At 46.9% G+C, this 16,497-nt stretch overlaps 1 protein-coding gene and 1 long non-coding RNA gene across 2 annotated transcripts in view; one reads left to right on the top strand and one right to left on the bottom strand.

The window, feature by feature from the left end:
* Positions 1-16,497, top strand: part of CIAPIN1 (cytokine induced apoptosis inhibitor 1) — a 16,771-nt gene extending 274 nt beyond the window's left edge. Inside the window, exons 2-9 of the mRNA XM_058709733.1 lie at positions 5,250-5,425; positions 5,882-6,034; positions 7,746-7,822; positions 9,498-9,666; positions 11,117-11,190; positions 12,065-12,180; positions 15,182-15,263; positions 15,786-16,497. Coding sequence (XP_058565716.1) covers positions 5,269-5,425; positions 5,882-6,034; positions 7,746-7,822; positions 9,498-9,666; positions 11,117-11,190; positions 12,065-12,180; positions 15,182-15,263; positions 15,786-15,896 — 939 coding nt within the window. The 5' untranslated portion in view covers positions 5,250-5,268 and the 3' untranslated portion in view covers positions 15,897-16,497. The remainder of the gene's footprint in view (positions 1-5,249; positions 5,426-5,881; positions 6,035-7,745; positions 7,823-9,497; positions 9,667-11,116; positions 11,191-12,064; positions 12,181-15,181; positions 15,264-15,785) is intronic.
* Positions 11,629-15,199, bottom strand: LOC131500465 (uncharacterized). Its single transcript, XR_009256306.1, has 2 exons — positions 15,038-15,199; positions 11,629-14,647 (listed from the first exon to the last, which is right to left on the bottom strand). It is a non-coding gene; the product is annotated as an uncharacterized LOC131500465 (long non-coding RNA).

The raw sequence follows: 16,497 nt of genomic DNA, 5'->3' as shown, positions 1-16,497 counted from the left end.
GGGGGGGGGGGGAGGGAGGGGCTGGCCGGCCGGCCCTGCCTGTCTCGGGCTCCTGCGCTGTGGTGGCTTCTGACCTTCCCGGGCTGCCTCCTCTCATGCGCTGCGGGCCCGAGGTCTGAGGCTCCGAAGTCAGCGCGCTGAGAAGGAGGAGCCTTGACCTTGCGTCCCCAAGACATGGGTCCTTCAAGACCCGCTTCTGCTAATAGCCAGCCGTTGTGACCTTGGACCTCAGGCCCTCGTCTCAAACACTGGGGGAGCCCCTCGGTCTTTGAGGGAGGTGGGGTACTTAACCCCCAGGTTGTAATTTTGAGCCAGTGACTTGCCAGAATCTCCAAAGTGTGGAGTTGGTGTTATTAAATAACAAAAATGTAACCGAGTAACTTTTAAAGATCTAATTGGCTTTATTGAACAATTCATGAATTGGGCAGCATCCCATCCCAAGTAAAGGAAAGGTTTTTTTTAAAGGCAGAGGGGGTGAGACAGGGAAGTTATAATGGGGGGAGGGGATTATTTCAGGCAAGGGGACAGAAGGGGTCTGTTAGACAGATTACTTTACTAATGCTGACTGTAAAATTCCAAACTGACCCCTTAATTGAGATTACATTCCTGGAGAAGGTTGAAACCACAATTAAGTTAGCTGTTAGTTTCGGTTTGTTGATGATGTGTGCTTAGCACAAGTGGCTCCATTTGGGGCCTGTGGTCATCTTTTCAACAGTATAATATTTCCCAAACTTGCCAGATCAAAAGAACCATCCAGGATGCTTGCTAATAAATTGGGTACCCAGGTCTTTCTCCTGGAGTGTTGATTCCAGGAGAACATCTGGGTGCAGTCCAGGAATCTTATTTTAACAAAGCCCCCAGGTGACTCGTAGACTCTGCAAGTTTAGGAAAGGTTGGTGGTGTCCATTCTGACATTAAGTGCCGATCTCTGAATGACTCAGGGAGGTCATGGCCCAGGCACTAAACTGAAGTGTAAATGCAGAGTGCCTCACTGTGATATCTGTCATCAGGGAAGGCTTCATATTAACAGGGAAAAGTACATGGTTTCCATGTTAGGAATAACTGATGACAGGAACAAAGCATGTCATTCTGTAAATTTTGTGTTTGCAGTTAGACCCTTGTCTTTGTATCTCTTTTGCACAATGCTTATCAACTAGTCTTTTCAAAACATCTTGCCCTCCCCTGCCTGGATGTGGAGAAAGCCCTTCTGAGCCAGAACTACTCCCCAGATGTTAAAATTTCAGATCCACAGCTCTGGATTTCATTAAAACACTACTGATCTGTGAGGTTTTGTTTTCTGAGTTCTGTCCACCGATCCTCAAATGAGCCTTTCCTGTGGAAATTCTAGCTCTGGGGTATCCTTCCTGAAATTCTTAATTCTTGACACATACCTAATTGTCCGGAGACAGTCTTCCATTTTCCTTTGAGTTTCTTGTTTTCTTGCCGATTATCACCTCTTTTTCTGTGTGTGTGTGTGTGTGTGTGTGTGCGCGCGCGTGCACACACACACGCTCATTACATTTAAATGTTTCCTTTTTGAGAACTTTCAGTATTCTTAGAAGTTTTTAGCCACCTGACTTAAAAGGATTGATCCTTGGTAAGAACTGGTATGCAAACTTCAATCTTATTTTTTTTTATTTTTTTAAAATGTTTTTATTGGGGGGGGGCAGGGGCAGAGAGAGAAGGGTGGGGGGACAGGAAATCTGAAGCAGGCTCTGTGCTGATAGCCCAAGCCCGATGAGGGGCTTGAACTCATGAACTGTGAGGTCATGACCTGACCCAAAGTCGGTTGCTCAACTGACTGAGCCACCCAGGTGCCCCAATCTTCTTTTTTTTTTTTCTTTTGGCTCCCTTCATCCTTCAGAGGAGCCAAATGCCTCAAGATTTGATGTTTATTGGGTACCTGAGAAATAAACAAGTGCATCTCCAGAAGTTGTTTTCAGACATCTGCTTTCCCTGCCTGCCAGTAGCATTTTAGAAGAGCCACGGGCACTTGTGTATAGCAGGCAGTGCTGGAGCAGTGCTTAACAAGGCCAGTTACGTGACAGTGCCTTCTTCAACTCCACCTCTTTTTAGATATGAGACTGAGTCACACCTGTAAGTATGTTGACTTAGGTGCCGGACATTTTTTCCTTAGAGTTGCTTTAAAAAGGCAGATTGACAGCCACACAGAACTCTGACGATGACAGGTATCACACTTTGGCTTTTAGATACTTTAAAGAACGTTGTGTCCCATTTTATTCGGAAAATGCTGGCCGAGAGTGGTGGCTATGTCTGCGTTTTGAGGGTTAATGTTTAGTAAATGTATTTTATGAGCTCCCTCTTGCCAGAGAAGATTAGTTTGGGGGGATATGGAACGCAAAGCATTTTACATCCTTCTAATGTGCTGACACAGTCCCACTGGAGTAGTGTCTAAGATGTCATAAAGCGCAGCTCTTCTGTGTAATTCTAACAGTGAGAAGGAAGCCTCACATCTCTCCCTGGGGAGTCCTCAGTGGGCATAGCTGAGGAGAAAGAATAGGCTTTTATAGGGACTCTTTGAAGCAAAGGCAAGTAAATTGGCCACCAAAAACTAAGAGTTCTCTTACAATATTATTTTGTTGAGCTCTGTGCAGCAGACCCTGCTGAGGATCTGCATGAAATATGTTTTGCATATTCTTATCTTCTCATTTACTTCGTACAGCAGCCTTGCAAAGTAGGAGATTGTTATTCTTTATTGATGGGAAAAGAGGCTAATAACTAACCCAAGGTCCTGTAGCTACTAAGTAGACAGTCTAGTGGTCGATAGAAGCCTAGTTCATCTGTATTCAAAACCTGTGCTCTGTAGAAACTGCCTCCATTTAAGGTTGCTGAAAAGGTCTAGACACCTGGCTTTTTGTTTTGCTCTAATAAACTTTTGCACCTTCTTTCTTTCTTGATGCTTTTTCTGTGAGTACAGTGTAAGGTTTGTAGTTGTTGCTGGTGGGCAGGGAGCTGGTCACTTTCTATTGTCCCAGCAGAGAACCTGGTGCCAACATCATTCTAGAAACAAGTTCTTTATTTCTTATAATCTGATGCCCAGCAATCCATGGTCCTATTTTCCCTGGCTGGTTCTTCTGTGCTGACAGCATGGAGCCTGCTTGGGATCCCCCCCCCCCCACCCCTTCCCTCCCTCCTCCCTCCCTCCCCTGTTTACATGCACTCACTCTCTCTCTCTCTCTCTCTCTCTCACACACACACAATAAATAAATAAACTTAAAAAAAAATATGTTTGCGGGAGTTCTTCCTCAACATCCTGTGCCTGTTAAAAGCTTAAAAGTTTCATTTCTTTATTGTGTACTTTTTAAGGATTTAAAAACGATTCAGTGACTAAGGAATGTTGCTTGTCTGATAATACTTGGCATCCTTTTTACTGGGGCTTGCAGTCAGGTCGGGATAATAAGAAGTGGACATTTTACATGGAAGCAATTGGATAAAAGGTATGATGAAAGCAAAAAGGCAAAGGTTTTTCATAGAACAAGGAGGGATTCACTTTGGAGAAGTGGGAGATCCAGGTGGAGCCAGATTATTTATGGAGGACCTGATTCCAGAAGAATGACTTGATTTCACCTAGAAAATAAACTTCTTTAGGAAATGAGTGACAGAAGTACTATAGTATTTAAGGATGACTGGCTAATTTGGCTAAGATTTGTAGGTGGAGGAGCAGGTCGTTTGAAGTGAATATTTTTAAGTTTTTATTGTTTTATTTTTGAGAGAGAGAGAGTGCGAGCAGGGGAGGTGCAGAAAGAGAGGGAGACCCAGCATCCGAAGCAGGCCCCGGGCTCCAAGCTGTCGGCACAGAGCCTGACGCGGGGCTCGAACCCATGAACCACGAGATCATGACCTGAGCTGAAGTCTGACTCTCAACGGACTGAGCCACCCAGGCGCCCCTGAAGTGAATATTTTTGAGGACGGAAGAATGTAGTGGACGTGGCTTAAATTCAGTCCGAGTGCCCGTGGTGGCATAATTGTGACTGAGTTAGCCACTTCTGCAGAAGACAGGAGTGTTCAGCACAACACTGATCCATGCTTGACCTGGCTACCACGGCTTCTGCCTTTATGCCATTTATTAGAGCTATTTTAAGTTGGAAACTTGGTGGCATTAATGTTTAAGAAAGAAAGGAGGAGCCAAGTAGAATGCTATCGCCTGACCTGATTTCATTGTGAGCACATTCTAGACTCATCTCAGTATCCAGTGGAAGAGAAAGTTGCCTCGAGGTGGTGGGGGGAGGGGATTTCCATAGGTTAAAAGCATGGGCTTTACAGTCATATGGATTTGGATTCAAATTCCAGGTCTTTATCTCACAACATTTATTAGTTGTGTGACCTGGCAAGTCCATGGCTTCAGTTTTATAGCTGTAAAATGAGAATATTTAGTTTAAGGTTGTGCTGAGGTTCAGTTGAGATAATGTATTTTAAGTGTTTTGAACAGTCTGGGTAACTAACATTAAACGTTAAAGACAGTAGGTAGTATTGATCATTGCAGATTCAATGGAATTGAATTTTCATACTTTGATGAAAGGGAAAATATCATTATTCAATTTGCTAAATTTAAATATGTTATCTTCTGGGGTGCCTGGGTGGCTCAGTCCGTTAAGCATCTGACTTCAGCTCAGGTCATGATCTCACAGTTTGTGGGTTCAAGTCCCGCGTCAGGCTCCGTGCTGACAGCTCGGAGCCTGGAGCCTGCTTTGGATTCTGTGTCTCCCTCTCTCTCTGCCCCTCCCCGGCTTGCACTGTATCCCTCTGTCTCTCAAAAAAAAAATAAACATTAAAAAAAATAAAAAAAATAAATATGTTGTCTTTTTTCTAAAGAAACGTTAAGCTTGTGGTTGGGTTCTATCTGCCCATTTATTGGCCTTCTTTACTGAGTCCTACTTTTGCCTAGTGAGCGTCTTGTGTGTTTTATATTCTGTTCAAGCTGAGTTGTCTCAAATCAAAGCAGAAATAATCTTTCTGCCTTCAACTTCCTAACTTGACTGCCAAGACAGGCCTCTCATCAGGGAAGCAACCTGCCTTGTTTGGGAAAGTTGGGGTTATGATCCATTGAGATGGGTTCATTTCTTCACCTCTCGAGCATCTACAGGAAGATATTCTAATGTGGTCAGCATTCCCTGGCGAGAGGTCCGAATTAAGGTGGTGATTCTAATCACATTTGATGGTTCCTCAAGGATTAAATTATGCTTTTGTCTCTGCTCCGTCTTGACTTTCCTTTGTCTTGTCATCTGTAGGTCCCTCGGCACTACAGGAATGGCAGATTACGGGGTCTCGGCTGGCCAGTTTGTGGCAGTGATCTGGGATAAGTCATCCCCGGCAGAGGCTCTAAAAGATCTGGTGGAGAAGCTTCGAACGTTCACCGGCGATGAGGGCCAGGTGTCTGTGGAAAACATCAGCCAGCTGTTGCAGTGTGAGTGCCTGCACACATCGTCTTTGCAGGGCGGCAGGGGTTGGTGGGATGCTGCATTTATGTGGTTCCTCAATGTCCGAGTTGTTTTGGGTGGCAGACGATAGCAGTGGGTGGCCACGCTGCTGTTTTTCAGTTGAGATACAGTGGACTTCAGAGTGTAGTTGATTTGTAGAAGTCTGTTGTTTCTTATTAAATATTCCGCATTTTTTAAGCCACCTTTCTTTTTTACTCCTTTCCCTAAACATAGGAAAGGATACAAAATTAGGAAGACTGAGGGAGAACAGCAGCTTCATTGCCCCTCTTGCTAGTGATGGTGGCCTCGTAACATTTGCTTGAGGGGGCGGTGTTCATTCTTCCAGGGCCAGGCCTACAGCCCTCGAGGGGGGCTTGGCAGGGGTTGGCAGATTGCCTCTGGGGCCCAGGTGCTTGCTGAGTAGAGTCTTCCTTTCTTTTCAGCTGCCCACAAAGAATCTAGCTTTGACGTTATTTTGTCGGGTGTAATTCCTGGGAGCACCACTCTGCACAGCGCTGAGATTTTGGCTGAGATGGCCCGGATCCTTCGGCCCGGTGGATGTCTCTTTCTGAAAGAGCCAGTAGAGACAGCTGTAGGTAAGGAAATCTTCCTTTGAAAGGCTAGAATTTAACAGCATTCCATCTTTAGGTATGTTTACTGCATCTCTCTGAGTAGGAGGTATCATTTGGAGATCCTTCTCCTTGGTGGTAAATGATTGTACAAATCTGAAGCAGTGCACCTGAAGGAATTGTGACCTTTGATCCGTTCGGTAGTAAAATAGAAGGAAACTGCCCATCTGACAATGGCTGGGTCCTTCAACAGGCTGACTGGTTAAACTGTGGTACGTCCATACCACGGAAAACTCTGGAGCAACAAAAAAGAATAAGCTCCTCATACGTGCAGCAACTTGGATGACTCTCCAGGGAATCGTGCCGAGTGAGAAAAAGCCAGGCTCAGAAGGTTGCATGCTGTGTGCTTCTGTTCACGCAACATTCTTGAAATAGCAAAGTTATAGCGATGGGGACCACATTGAGGATCGCCACGGGTTAGGAGCGGGAGGCAGAGGATGTGTGAGGCGGTAAAGGGGTCGTCAGAGGGCTCCTTGTGATGGAGCATCCTGTATCCTCACTGTGGTAGTGCTCCCACAAAGCTGCAAGCGTGGTAAGGTTGCACAGAGCTGCACACACGCAAGCAAGCTCACGTAAAACTGGTGACATCTGGGTAGCGCCGTGGACTCCCGGTGACAATTTCCTGGTCTTCACCGGTGTGCTATAGTTGTGAGATGTTACCACGGCGGGGGCGTCTACGGCCATACCGCCCTGAATGCACCCGATCTCGTCAGATGTTACCATGGGGGGGGAACGAGGCGAACGGCCCTTTTTAAAACAAAACAAAACAAAACTTTCTATGCACCTGTAGTTATTTCTAACTACAAGTTATTTCTAATAACAAGTTAGAAAATAATGCCTGGAAGTCTGGGAGCGATGAGTGGTCTTGTTGACTCATGTGAAACTAATGGTGGAATCCAGGAGGTAAAAGCCTCTCGTTTTTGCTCCGTGGTGAAGCTGTCAAAACACCGTCCAATTCTGAATTTTTTAACTTTTTCCATCAATATGTGATGACTTAACTTAAAACACAATAAGAGAACAAATGTATTTTGAAATGCGTAGAGGTGTTTGTGCGGACGTGTAAATTTGAGACGCAGACCGCAGATGACCAGCATTCTTTGCTGGGAACGTAGAGTTCGGGTGGCTGCACACAGTGTCTGCCAGAAGTGTACAGAGAGAACGTCAGTGCCTTACGTTTCCTCAGCCTCTTTCTCACTCGTTATCCAACATCCCCTGGAAGGTATTTCCAGGAAGCCAAGAGTGAGAAGAAACAGTAACAATGGAAGTACTATATGACACTTAAGAGCACAGGTAAGGGGCGCCTGGGTGGCTCAGTCGGTTAAGCGTCCGACTTCAGCCCGGGTCACGATCTCGCGGTCCGTGAGTTCAAGCCCCGCGTCGGGCTCTGCGCTGATGGCTCAGAGCCTGGAGCCTGCTTCCGATTCTGTCTCCCTCTCTCTCTGCCCCTCCCCTGTTCATGCTCTGTCTCTCTCTGTCTCAAAAATAAATAAACGTTAAAAAAAAAAAAATTAAAAAAAAAAAAAGAGCACAGGTAAGAGCACTTTGACCAACCAAAAGCCTGTGTCAGAATGCCTTCACCATTTCTGTTTTATTGGCTGCTGAACCAAATCGGATAGAGCCTTTATTGTTTTCCCTGCTTTGTCCCATAAAGTACTGATTGGGGTTTTCCTCTCGGCAGTTAACAATAGCAAAGTGAGAACGACATCTAAGCTGTGCTCGGCCCTGACTCTTTCTGGTCTCGTGGAAGTGAAAGAGGTATGTTGGTAGACAACGTTCTTTGCTGGGAATTGAAGCCTTGGGCGACCACACCCAGGATCTCTGTGAGTCAGTACAGAGAAACCCAGGGGAGTAACAGCCCTGAAGGTGAGGTGCAGTGTCGCGTACACTAGGAAGCAAGCCGGGAAGTGCTTTGTGTCTAAGACACGTGATGCCGCAAAAGACAGAACTTTCTGGAACACCTGTCCTTTGAAGAGACTCAGCTTGCGCCCATGTGGGTTGGGGCGTGTTCCAGTCTCAGTACTGGTGTGGGGGTGGTGGCCACGGTGGCAGGGAGAGCGCAACACAGGTCCCTTAATGGACACAAATCCTAGGCCCAAGAGCGACACAGGCACCGGGACCATCCTCAGATACTTGGTGGGAGGCTGGAGCAGGTTGGGGGGTGGGGATGGAAATGCCATCTCTGATAGTTCAGTAGAAATGCTGAGGTTAAATGGAGGTGTTCATATTTTCTACATTCTTCTTTGATGTTGAAGTTTTCTTATGTGAGAGGTGAGTGCTATACCATGACCACTGGTGATACCACCTGTTTGCCACATGACCTAGGGCCTTAGTTTCTTTACACCCACTCTTTCTTATTTTTTTCTTAGTTTAGGGTTTCTGTTTTATATTCTAAATAAGAGATGCTCATCAAAATTCAATTAATACTAGAGCATATAAACATAAAGTGACGTGCAGGCCTTCCTCATGCTTCCCTTCCCAGAGGAAGCCACCAACACATTTTTTGTGTGTGGCTGCTGAGACCTTTTTTATATATTTACGCGTGTGTGTAAGAGAGAGTTTTTTAAGTGTAAATAAGGTTGTATATATACATTGTTCAGTCACTAGCTTTTCCCCCCACCTTTAAATGTCTTTTTTTTTTTAATGTTTATTTATTTATTTTGAGAGAGAGAGCATGAGCAGGGGAGGGGCAGAGAGAGAATCCCAAGCAAGTTCCACACTGTCAGTGCAGAGTCCCATATGGGGCTCGATCCCATGAACCCATGAAATCATGACCTGAGCGGAAACCAAGAGTCAGACACTTAACTGACTGAACCCCCCAGGTACCCCTAAGTATCTTTGACATTTGCCCACCTACAGTGCATTGCCCCTCATCCTTAATGATGATGTGACAATATTGAGTGCTATGGATGGGCTAAGATTTATTCAACCATTCTGTAGTTGTTGGGCAGAGAGGTGGCATTTCCACATTTTTTTCTACCTTTATCAATCGTCTGCTACTTTTTCCCAAGAAAACATTTCCCTCCCGCATGGTCCTTTTTCTCTAATTCATTTCCACTCTCTTTGTTGTGGGCATGCTTCCCTGCTGTAAGCTGTGATCCTTTTCAACATGTCTGTTCAACGTGTCTGATTCATCTTCATAATCATAATCATTACAACCCGCAGAATGACTGGCATAGTGCCTTGTACCTAATAGACAGGTGTCTGGTAAATAATTTAGGGTTGGCTCAAAGTAAGCACACAGACAGAATGACACTCTAGGGGACAGGTCACTGAGAAACCGAATGTGAGGCACGAGGTGACATCTGTCATCTGGTGCTACTATATGCTTAGTACACAGAATTGAGTATTTGACGCCTGTATAGGTAGACATAGTACAACGTTATTTTGTGGAAAGAGTGTGGCCTAATGCTTTTGGTGTCTTGAATTCCAGCTGCTGCGGGAACCCTTGAGCCCCGAAGAGGTACAGTCTGTTCAGGAACATCTGGGTTACCAAAGTGACAGCTTGCTCTCTGTGCGCATCACAGGCAAAAAACCCAACTTTGAAGTTGGTTCTTCTAGTCAACTGAAGCTTTCTATTGCCAAGAAGTCTTCTCCTCCAGGTAAGACTGGCCTGAGGACCTTGTTCTGTCCAGGTGGGCCTAGAAGGACATGTGAGACATTGAGCCAGAGATCTGAATAGAGGCAGTGATGTCTCTAGAGGACCACTCCTTCCTTAATTTCAGTCATTTCCTAATGGAAGAATGTTTAATGTACTGTTGTCCTGGGCAGATTCAGATCCACATCTGACATAATGCATAGGTATTACTTAATTCAACCCCTTCTGCACCAGAAGACACTGAGGCCTCCAGATTCTAGAGGCCTGAGCATGTGGTTTAGCTCACAAAGTCTTTCCACACCCCAGAACCATGACATTTATTCTCAGAAGATCTCCCACTGGTGGTCATGGCCACTGAGTGCCCTGCTTCTCTTCCTGTGTGTCTTTTCCATGCTAGTAAAGTCAGCTTCTCTCACTTTGAAGATCTTAAGCCACTTGTGAACATATTTCTTCTCAGAAAGTTGCACTTGCCCTTTGCCACCCCTTCACCCTTCTGATCACTATTACATGAGGCCCGAATTGAGAGAAATTGTCCCAGCTGTGAAATATGCGAAAATTTACAGGTATGTTCACACTGCTCTGCTTTGACTGGCCAGCCAAAATCTTTAAGAAATCCTCTGGAATCCCAGCCTTCGGAGTCATGGTTCCAGAATGGGTAGGGACGGCTTCGATGAGCGGTTTGCCTTGCGGAAGGCCTGAGCATTCAGCTGCACAGTGATCTGTGGAGATGCACTTACCCCCAAGGCTCATCTGAGGACCTGCCCACAGACTCGGGGCTCCGCTCTTTCAGGGCCTTCCTTGTACCCCACCCTTGACCCAGATGGAGCCGGGAGGTGTGAGGCTTGTGTCTGCAGCTGGTGTGTGTTACACCACCGCCACCGGCTCTGGAGCCGATTTTCTTGTACGTGACAGGTTCACGTGAGTCAGAAGCTTTGCTATTTATGATGGTTTTTGGCAACTTTCTCTCTGATCTTCAGATCTCCCTGCAGTAGGTGTAGGGAGTACAATTAGCCCCAGGTTCTAGGGGTGGAAACGAAGATAAGGACACAGCAACATGGAGTGAAGTCAGAAGCATTGGACAGACTCCTGCTTGTGGCTCTTTACTGCAAAAGTGGCCTAAATGTGAGGACCAGCTTCCTCACCTATAAAATTAGGACACCACATACTTAGCTTGTAAGATTCTTACCAGGATTTAATTAGGTAGCATATATGAAATACTTACCATAGTATCTGACACAAAGCAAGTGCTTAGCAAATGATGGCTTCTGTCACTGCAAAGCGATCGGCCCCAGGCCGTGCCTTCTCTAAGTGGTAGAGCTGGGCCTCGGACCCAAGCCTTTTGACTCCCGGTCCAGTGTCCCCTCCCAGAGTCTCAGTAGAAGGCTCACGTATGCCTGTGGTTTGTCTCTGGCTGCTTTTATGGAGTTCTTTTTCTTTTTGTGGGTTGGACTCAGTGAAGCCTGCCGTGGACCCTGCAGCGGCCAAGCTCTGGACCCTCTCAGCCAACGACATGGAGGACGAGAGCGTGGTGAGCGGGCACTGTGGGCACTGCGCTGCTTTCTTGTAGGCCTCGCTGCGGGTATCAGTGGTCGTCATTGGGAGTGGCCTCTCCGGACTTGGAGCCATAAAGCCCAGCACTGCGGCTGTGCCTGTCACTGGCATTTTTGATTCAGGAGGGAACTCCGCATTGGTGGCATTTTACATTTCTTTTTCGGCATCTCTTTTCCTCACAGGTTTTCTTGTTCTCACTTCATGTGATATGTTAAAGATTCTCGTGGGCATGCGTGAACCTGAAAAAAGTTTGTCAGCTTTATTTTATTGGCTCCTTTGTCTGGGCAAGTCACTGAACGCTCACTGTCTTAAGAGCAACACTTTCCCATCTTTGATCAGCACTGTCTATAGTAAAGTTCTTTATTTCTGCGACTGTTGAAATTCTGGAGATAGCAGGACAGGCTACGGTTCATGCCCCCGTAGAACTTACAGATGAATTGTCCACACATTTATCAAAGAATTGCACACATGTATGTATCGTTATTTGTCTTTTTCTCGGGAATGATATAAAACATATTTCATTCCCTTTTTCACATGACAGCCCTTCATATATTTGAATAAATATAACACTTCTCTTTTTGTTCTTCCTGCTCCCTCCCTACATACACACACACTCACATTCTCTGCACGTTGTAAATTACTTCCCAGTCCCCTCACAACCGAATGCATCTTCTGTGGACATAGTTTAGATCCCTCCAGTGGTCAGCTGGAGTGTGATGATCAGCCCAGAATAGGGCAGTGGAGACCCTCTTTACGTGGACCTATAAACCCGCTGCCACCACAACCCTTTTTTCAGCCTTCTGTTAGCAGAGATCGTGACCGTGTCACTAACTTCTTCGAACACTCTCCAGGATCTCATCGACTCCGATGAGCTGCTGGATCCAGAAGATTTTAAGAAGCCGGATCCAGCCTCCCTGCGGGCTCCTTCATGTGGAGAAGGGAAAAAGAGGAAGGCCTGCAAAAATTGGTGAGTGCTGGCAGAAGCAGGGTCTGCCGGGCTGCTTCTAGTGGCTTCTTGAGTCTCAAGGAATCGGAATACTTGACTGTTGTTAAAATATATATTTTATAGTGAAATCTATCATATATACAGAGGACTTTTTTAATCAGGTACACTTTAAACAGTAATGAAACGAACACCTGTGTACTGATTACCCAGGTGAAGAATCGGAAACATGACTCGTATCTCAGAAGTCCGCTCGACAGGCTCCCTCAGCTGCGTCTTGCTCCCTCTCGTCACAAATTACCATTCTCCCAAGTTTATGTTAATCGTTCTTGGCTTATTTGATAGTTTACCACCTAGTGCGAAGCTCCAAATAATACATTCTTCAGTCGTGAAGACCTGAGTAGTAAGCCCACCCCTGATGAGGCAAGGACAGGTCAATATTCCACATCTGTGAAGTCTCCCGGTGAAAGATAAGATCTGCAGTCTCGTCTGGACTGGGTCCCTTCCAGGGGAGTCGGTAGGAAGAGTCATGAGGGAGTTCTCGGAAACCAAGGGCCTGGCACAGGGAGAGCGCTGGCAGGGCCGCAGAGTGACGCAGTGACTGGCGACCAGCAGAAGTGTGGTCAGAGGGAGGGACTGCTCTACGTGTTCTGATCCAAACCCTCCGGGACCAGAGCTCTCCTGTGCGGAGCAACCACGGCAGAACACACGTGTCCTCGGCAGAGCCTCAGGGTGTGGGGGGAGGGCATGGTGAGTGTCGCCTGCATACGGTCAACATAAGCCAAGGCCCTGGGCTGGCTTGCCTGCCCTCAGGTAAAAGAGTGGCCTGATGGCAGCTTGGTTGGTGACAGTGGCAGTCTTCAGCGTGTCTGTCTCTCGTGCCCCTGCCCCATGCACACGTGTGACCTTGTCCCCAGCAGTGCGGAAATCTTGGGAGTCCCCTTCACTGTTCCCCTGAGGGTTCCCTTCCGTCTGCCTTATGTTAGCTTTTCCGTTTTTTGTATCCCTTGCTTCTTTCTTGGTTTTCTCTTTTCTCTTGGTAGAGTCCATTCTCCAGTAGTTTTTTTTAGAAAAGCTACTTGAGAGGTAAATTTTGTTTTGCACACTTTGTGTGGCTAAAAATGCCTTTTTTCTATTCTCATACATGATTGCCAATTTAGGTATGGAAATCTAGATTGGAAATAATTTTCTTACATCATTTTGAGGACATTTCTGTGAAGAGGTATCTGGGGCCATTCAGTTTCTTGATCTTTCTGTAAGACCTCTTTTTCCATTTTGGAAGTTTGTAGAATTGTCTTTATCCCCAGTATCATTTTGCAATATGTCTTGAAGAGGGGTCTGTTCACATCTCTTGCACTAGCCACTCGATACACCTTTTCAGTCTAGAAGCCACGTCCATGGCTTGGGAAATGTTCTTTAATTTTGTATACCATTTTTGTCTTCTCTCTTTGTTTTCTCTGTGACCTGTTACTCAAGATGTTGGATCCCTTTAATCATCCTGTAAATTTTTTTCTGCCACATTTTCTTTATGCTTTACTTTCTGGGAAATTGTGCAGGTTTATCCTCTACACCTTTTGTTAAGTTATTTTATTTCTATCATGGTTATGTTTTTTTAATATTTGTTTATTTTTGAGAGAGCATGAGCACACATGTGTGCACGTTGGGGAGGGGCAGGGGGAGAGAGGATCCCAAGCAGGCTCCTCACTGTTAGCGGAGAGCTTGACACAGGGCTCGATCCCACAAACCATGAGGTCATGACCTGAGCCAAAACCAAGAGTCAGAAGCTTTACTGACTGACCCACCCAGGGAACCCCTCTACCACCATGTTTTTAATTTCTAAGATTCCATTTTTGTTTTGACTTTTTTCTTTTTTCTTTTTTTTTTTTTTTTTAAGCAGTGTCCTATTTTTATTTTGTGGGTGTGATCTCTTCTCTTTTCTCCCGAGGTTAGTGATAGTTCTTTGCAGGTTTTTTCCTCCCTGCATAGTCTCTGTTTCTTCCAAGTTGCCTTTTTTTTTCTTTTTTTTTTTTTTAGCTTGGTCTCTCACTTCGAGGTAGAGGCCTTCTACCTCCCACGAATCTTGGTTGTCTCCAAGATAAGAGTGGAGGACAGAAAGCTCCCTGGGAGCCCTGAGCTCAGCGGGGAGTTTGTTGGCTGTGCTTTAGTGACAGGAGCCAGGGTGGGCCTGTGGGGGACTCGGCCAAGTCAGTATCTCTGGGTCTTTCCCTTTGGGGTGTTAGATTTCGCAGAGAAGGAAGGGCCTTTCTGGTGCAGGCAGTTCCTTTGGAGGGCTTGGGGTGTGATGTGGGTTGGGGGTTGGCCACCTACGTGGTGGTGGCTTCCTCACTGCCTGGTCGGAGTTCAGCTCCCCTCAGTCGGAGTCCCTTCTTCCCCTCCTGCTTTGCAGCACCTGGCACCACATTGCTGCTGTCCCCTTTCCCGTAGCCCCTGTCGTTGGGGGGTTATGTGTTCACTCCAGTTTTGGTGGGACCTTGAGGGAAAGTAAAGTAGAGGCATGAGTTCAATCTGTCCTCTTAACCTGGAAAACGCTGGTCTTAGTATTTTTGCATTTGTTTCTTGGACGGAAAGGGTGGTAAAAAGTTAAATGGTGGCGTGTGGGCTTGCTGAGTCATCGGTGTTTTTTTTTTTTTTAAGTGTGAAAGTTGCCAGCATTCACAAATCAGGAGATTTCAAGTAAAAATCCAGTGTGTTTGTTTTTTCTGTTTGTCCTTAGCTTTGGAAAATGTGCCAACACTGTCTGCTTCTCCCCAGTGTGTTAATCAGCCGAAGCTGAGTAGTGGCCGGCCTGTGTAGACAGGGCGTTTCCCTCGGGGCCACCCGCTCCCCACCACTCTGTCTCCCTAAACGGCCTCACACTTACCTCATCAGCCTGGCCCTGTGGGCGTGTGCGTTAAGACATCCTGGTGTAAAGAGAAAAGTGTGAGGGCGGGCTTGGGCTCTGCCAAGGATTTGGAGCCCCTGGGTGGTGGCTCATCTGACTCACAAGCTACTGATGTCCCCCCAGCACCTGTGGCCTCGCAGAAGAACTGGAAAGAGAGAAGTCAAAGGAACAGGCGAGCTCCCAGCCCAAGTCGGCTTGTGGAAACGTAAATATCTGGATCTTTACTCAGTATTCACAAAACCCCCAGTGGTATTGGGCATCATCCTAAACCCAGCACAGACTAGCTCCCCCTCTCACTTCCTGCCCAGATATCTAATTAGGCAAATACGTGAGAACATGTGTGCAGGAGAGAGGTCATCGTCTGAAAGTGGGCTGGCCTGCCCGCACCCTGGGGGGAGCTCTTGTCATTTCTCGGTTTGGGCCCCGTTCTTCCCACTTCGTCGTGGCCGGATGCTCTTCAGCCATGTGGCTGAGCTTGGCTGTGATTTGAACTGCTGAGAATATAGAAATACGGCCTCTAAGGAACTTCTCCAGACTGCTGATTTTCGTAAAACCGGAGATCTTAAATACTCTTAGTATCTGGATCTCAGTCGGACCTACAGATGCACTGGCCGTTCCCATCGGGCCTCTATGGCCATGTCAGGAAACGAGGGATCCCTTTCTTGCCCATGAATCTGGGACACGCTGACCCTCCACTTCCCCGTATGACTGTCTCTTCCCTCAACAGTGCTACCTGGGCGATGCCTTCCGCTGTGCCAGCTGCCCCTACCTTGGGATGCCGGCCTTCAAACCTGGGGAGCAGGTGCTCCTGAGCGCCAGCAATCTCAGTGACGCCTAGGAGGGGCCGCCGTGGCACACCTCTGCTCCTCGGCCAGCTCCTGCCCCTCGAGTCCCACCGCCGTGGTTCCTCCCACCTCCTCTGGATGTGCTCACTCTCTGCGCGAACTCCGATTGCAGGGGGTGCTGGGTAAACAGTGCGAAGCTGGCTGTGGGGTGCAGTGGGGTGCAGCGCTGCTATGTATCCAAAGACCAAGGTTAATGGGGCCTAGTTACTCTGAGTCAGGGGACCTCTTTCTCCACCTAGTGTGAGGGAACGGGAGTGCGTCCTGAGGAGGCCCCTCTCCTGATGTCACAGTGCTGACCTCACGCTCAGAGTATTAACACTCTGTGACGGAGGCCCTGCCCCGATTCTAAGCTCAGCAATAGTGCCACTACCTGTCTTCCAGAGCTGGTGGTTTACTCAACCTGCAGTTGTTGGTGACAGGAGTCAAGTGTCTCATGACCTCAGGGCACCAAAGGAATCACCCATTGGTTGCTGTGATCATATTCAGTGTCCCTCTGTCCTTTTATCCCCACCCCACCCCACCCCTGTTTTACTGTATTGTACCTGTCCTGTGGTTTCTGTTACTCTACAGTCATTAAAGTTGTGTACTTCTGCA

The sequence above is a fragment of the Neofelis nebulosa genome, chromosome 17, assembly GCF_028018385.1.
Source record: "Neofelis nebulosa isolate mNeoNeb1 chromosome 17, mNeoNeb1.pri, whole genome shotgun sequence".
NCBI lineage: Eukaryota > Metazoa > Chordata > Mammalia > Carnivora > Felidae > Neofelis > Neofelis nebulosa.
Note: the sequence above shows the minus strand (reverse complement) of the source record. Positions and strands in the feature narration are given on the sequence as shown.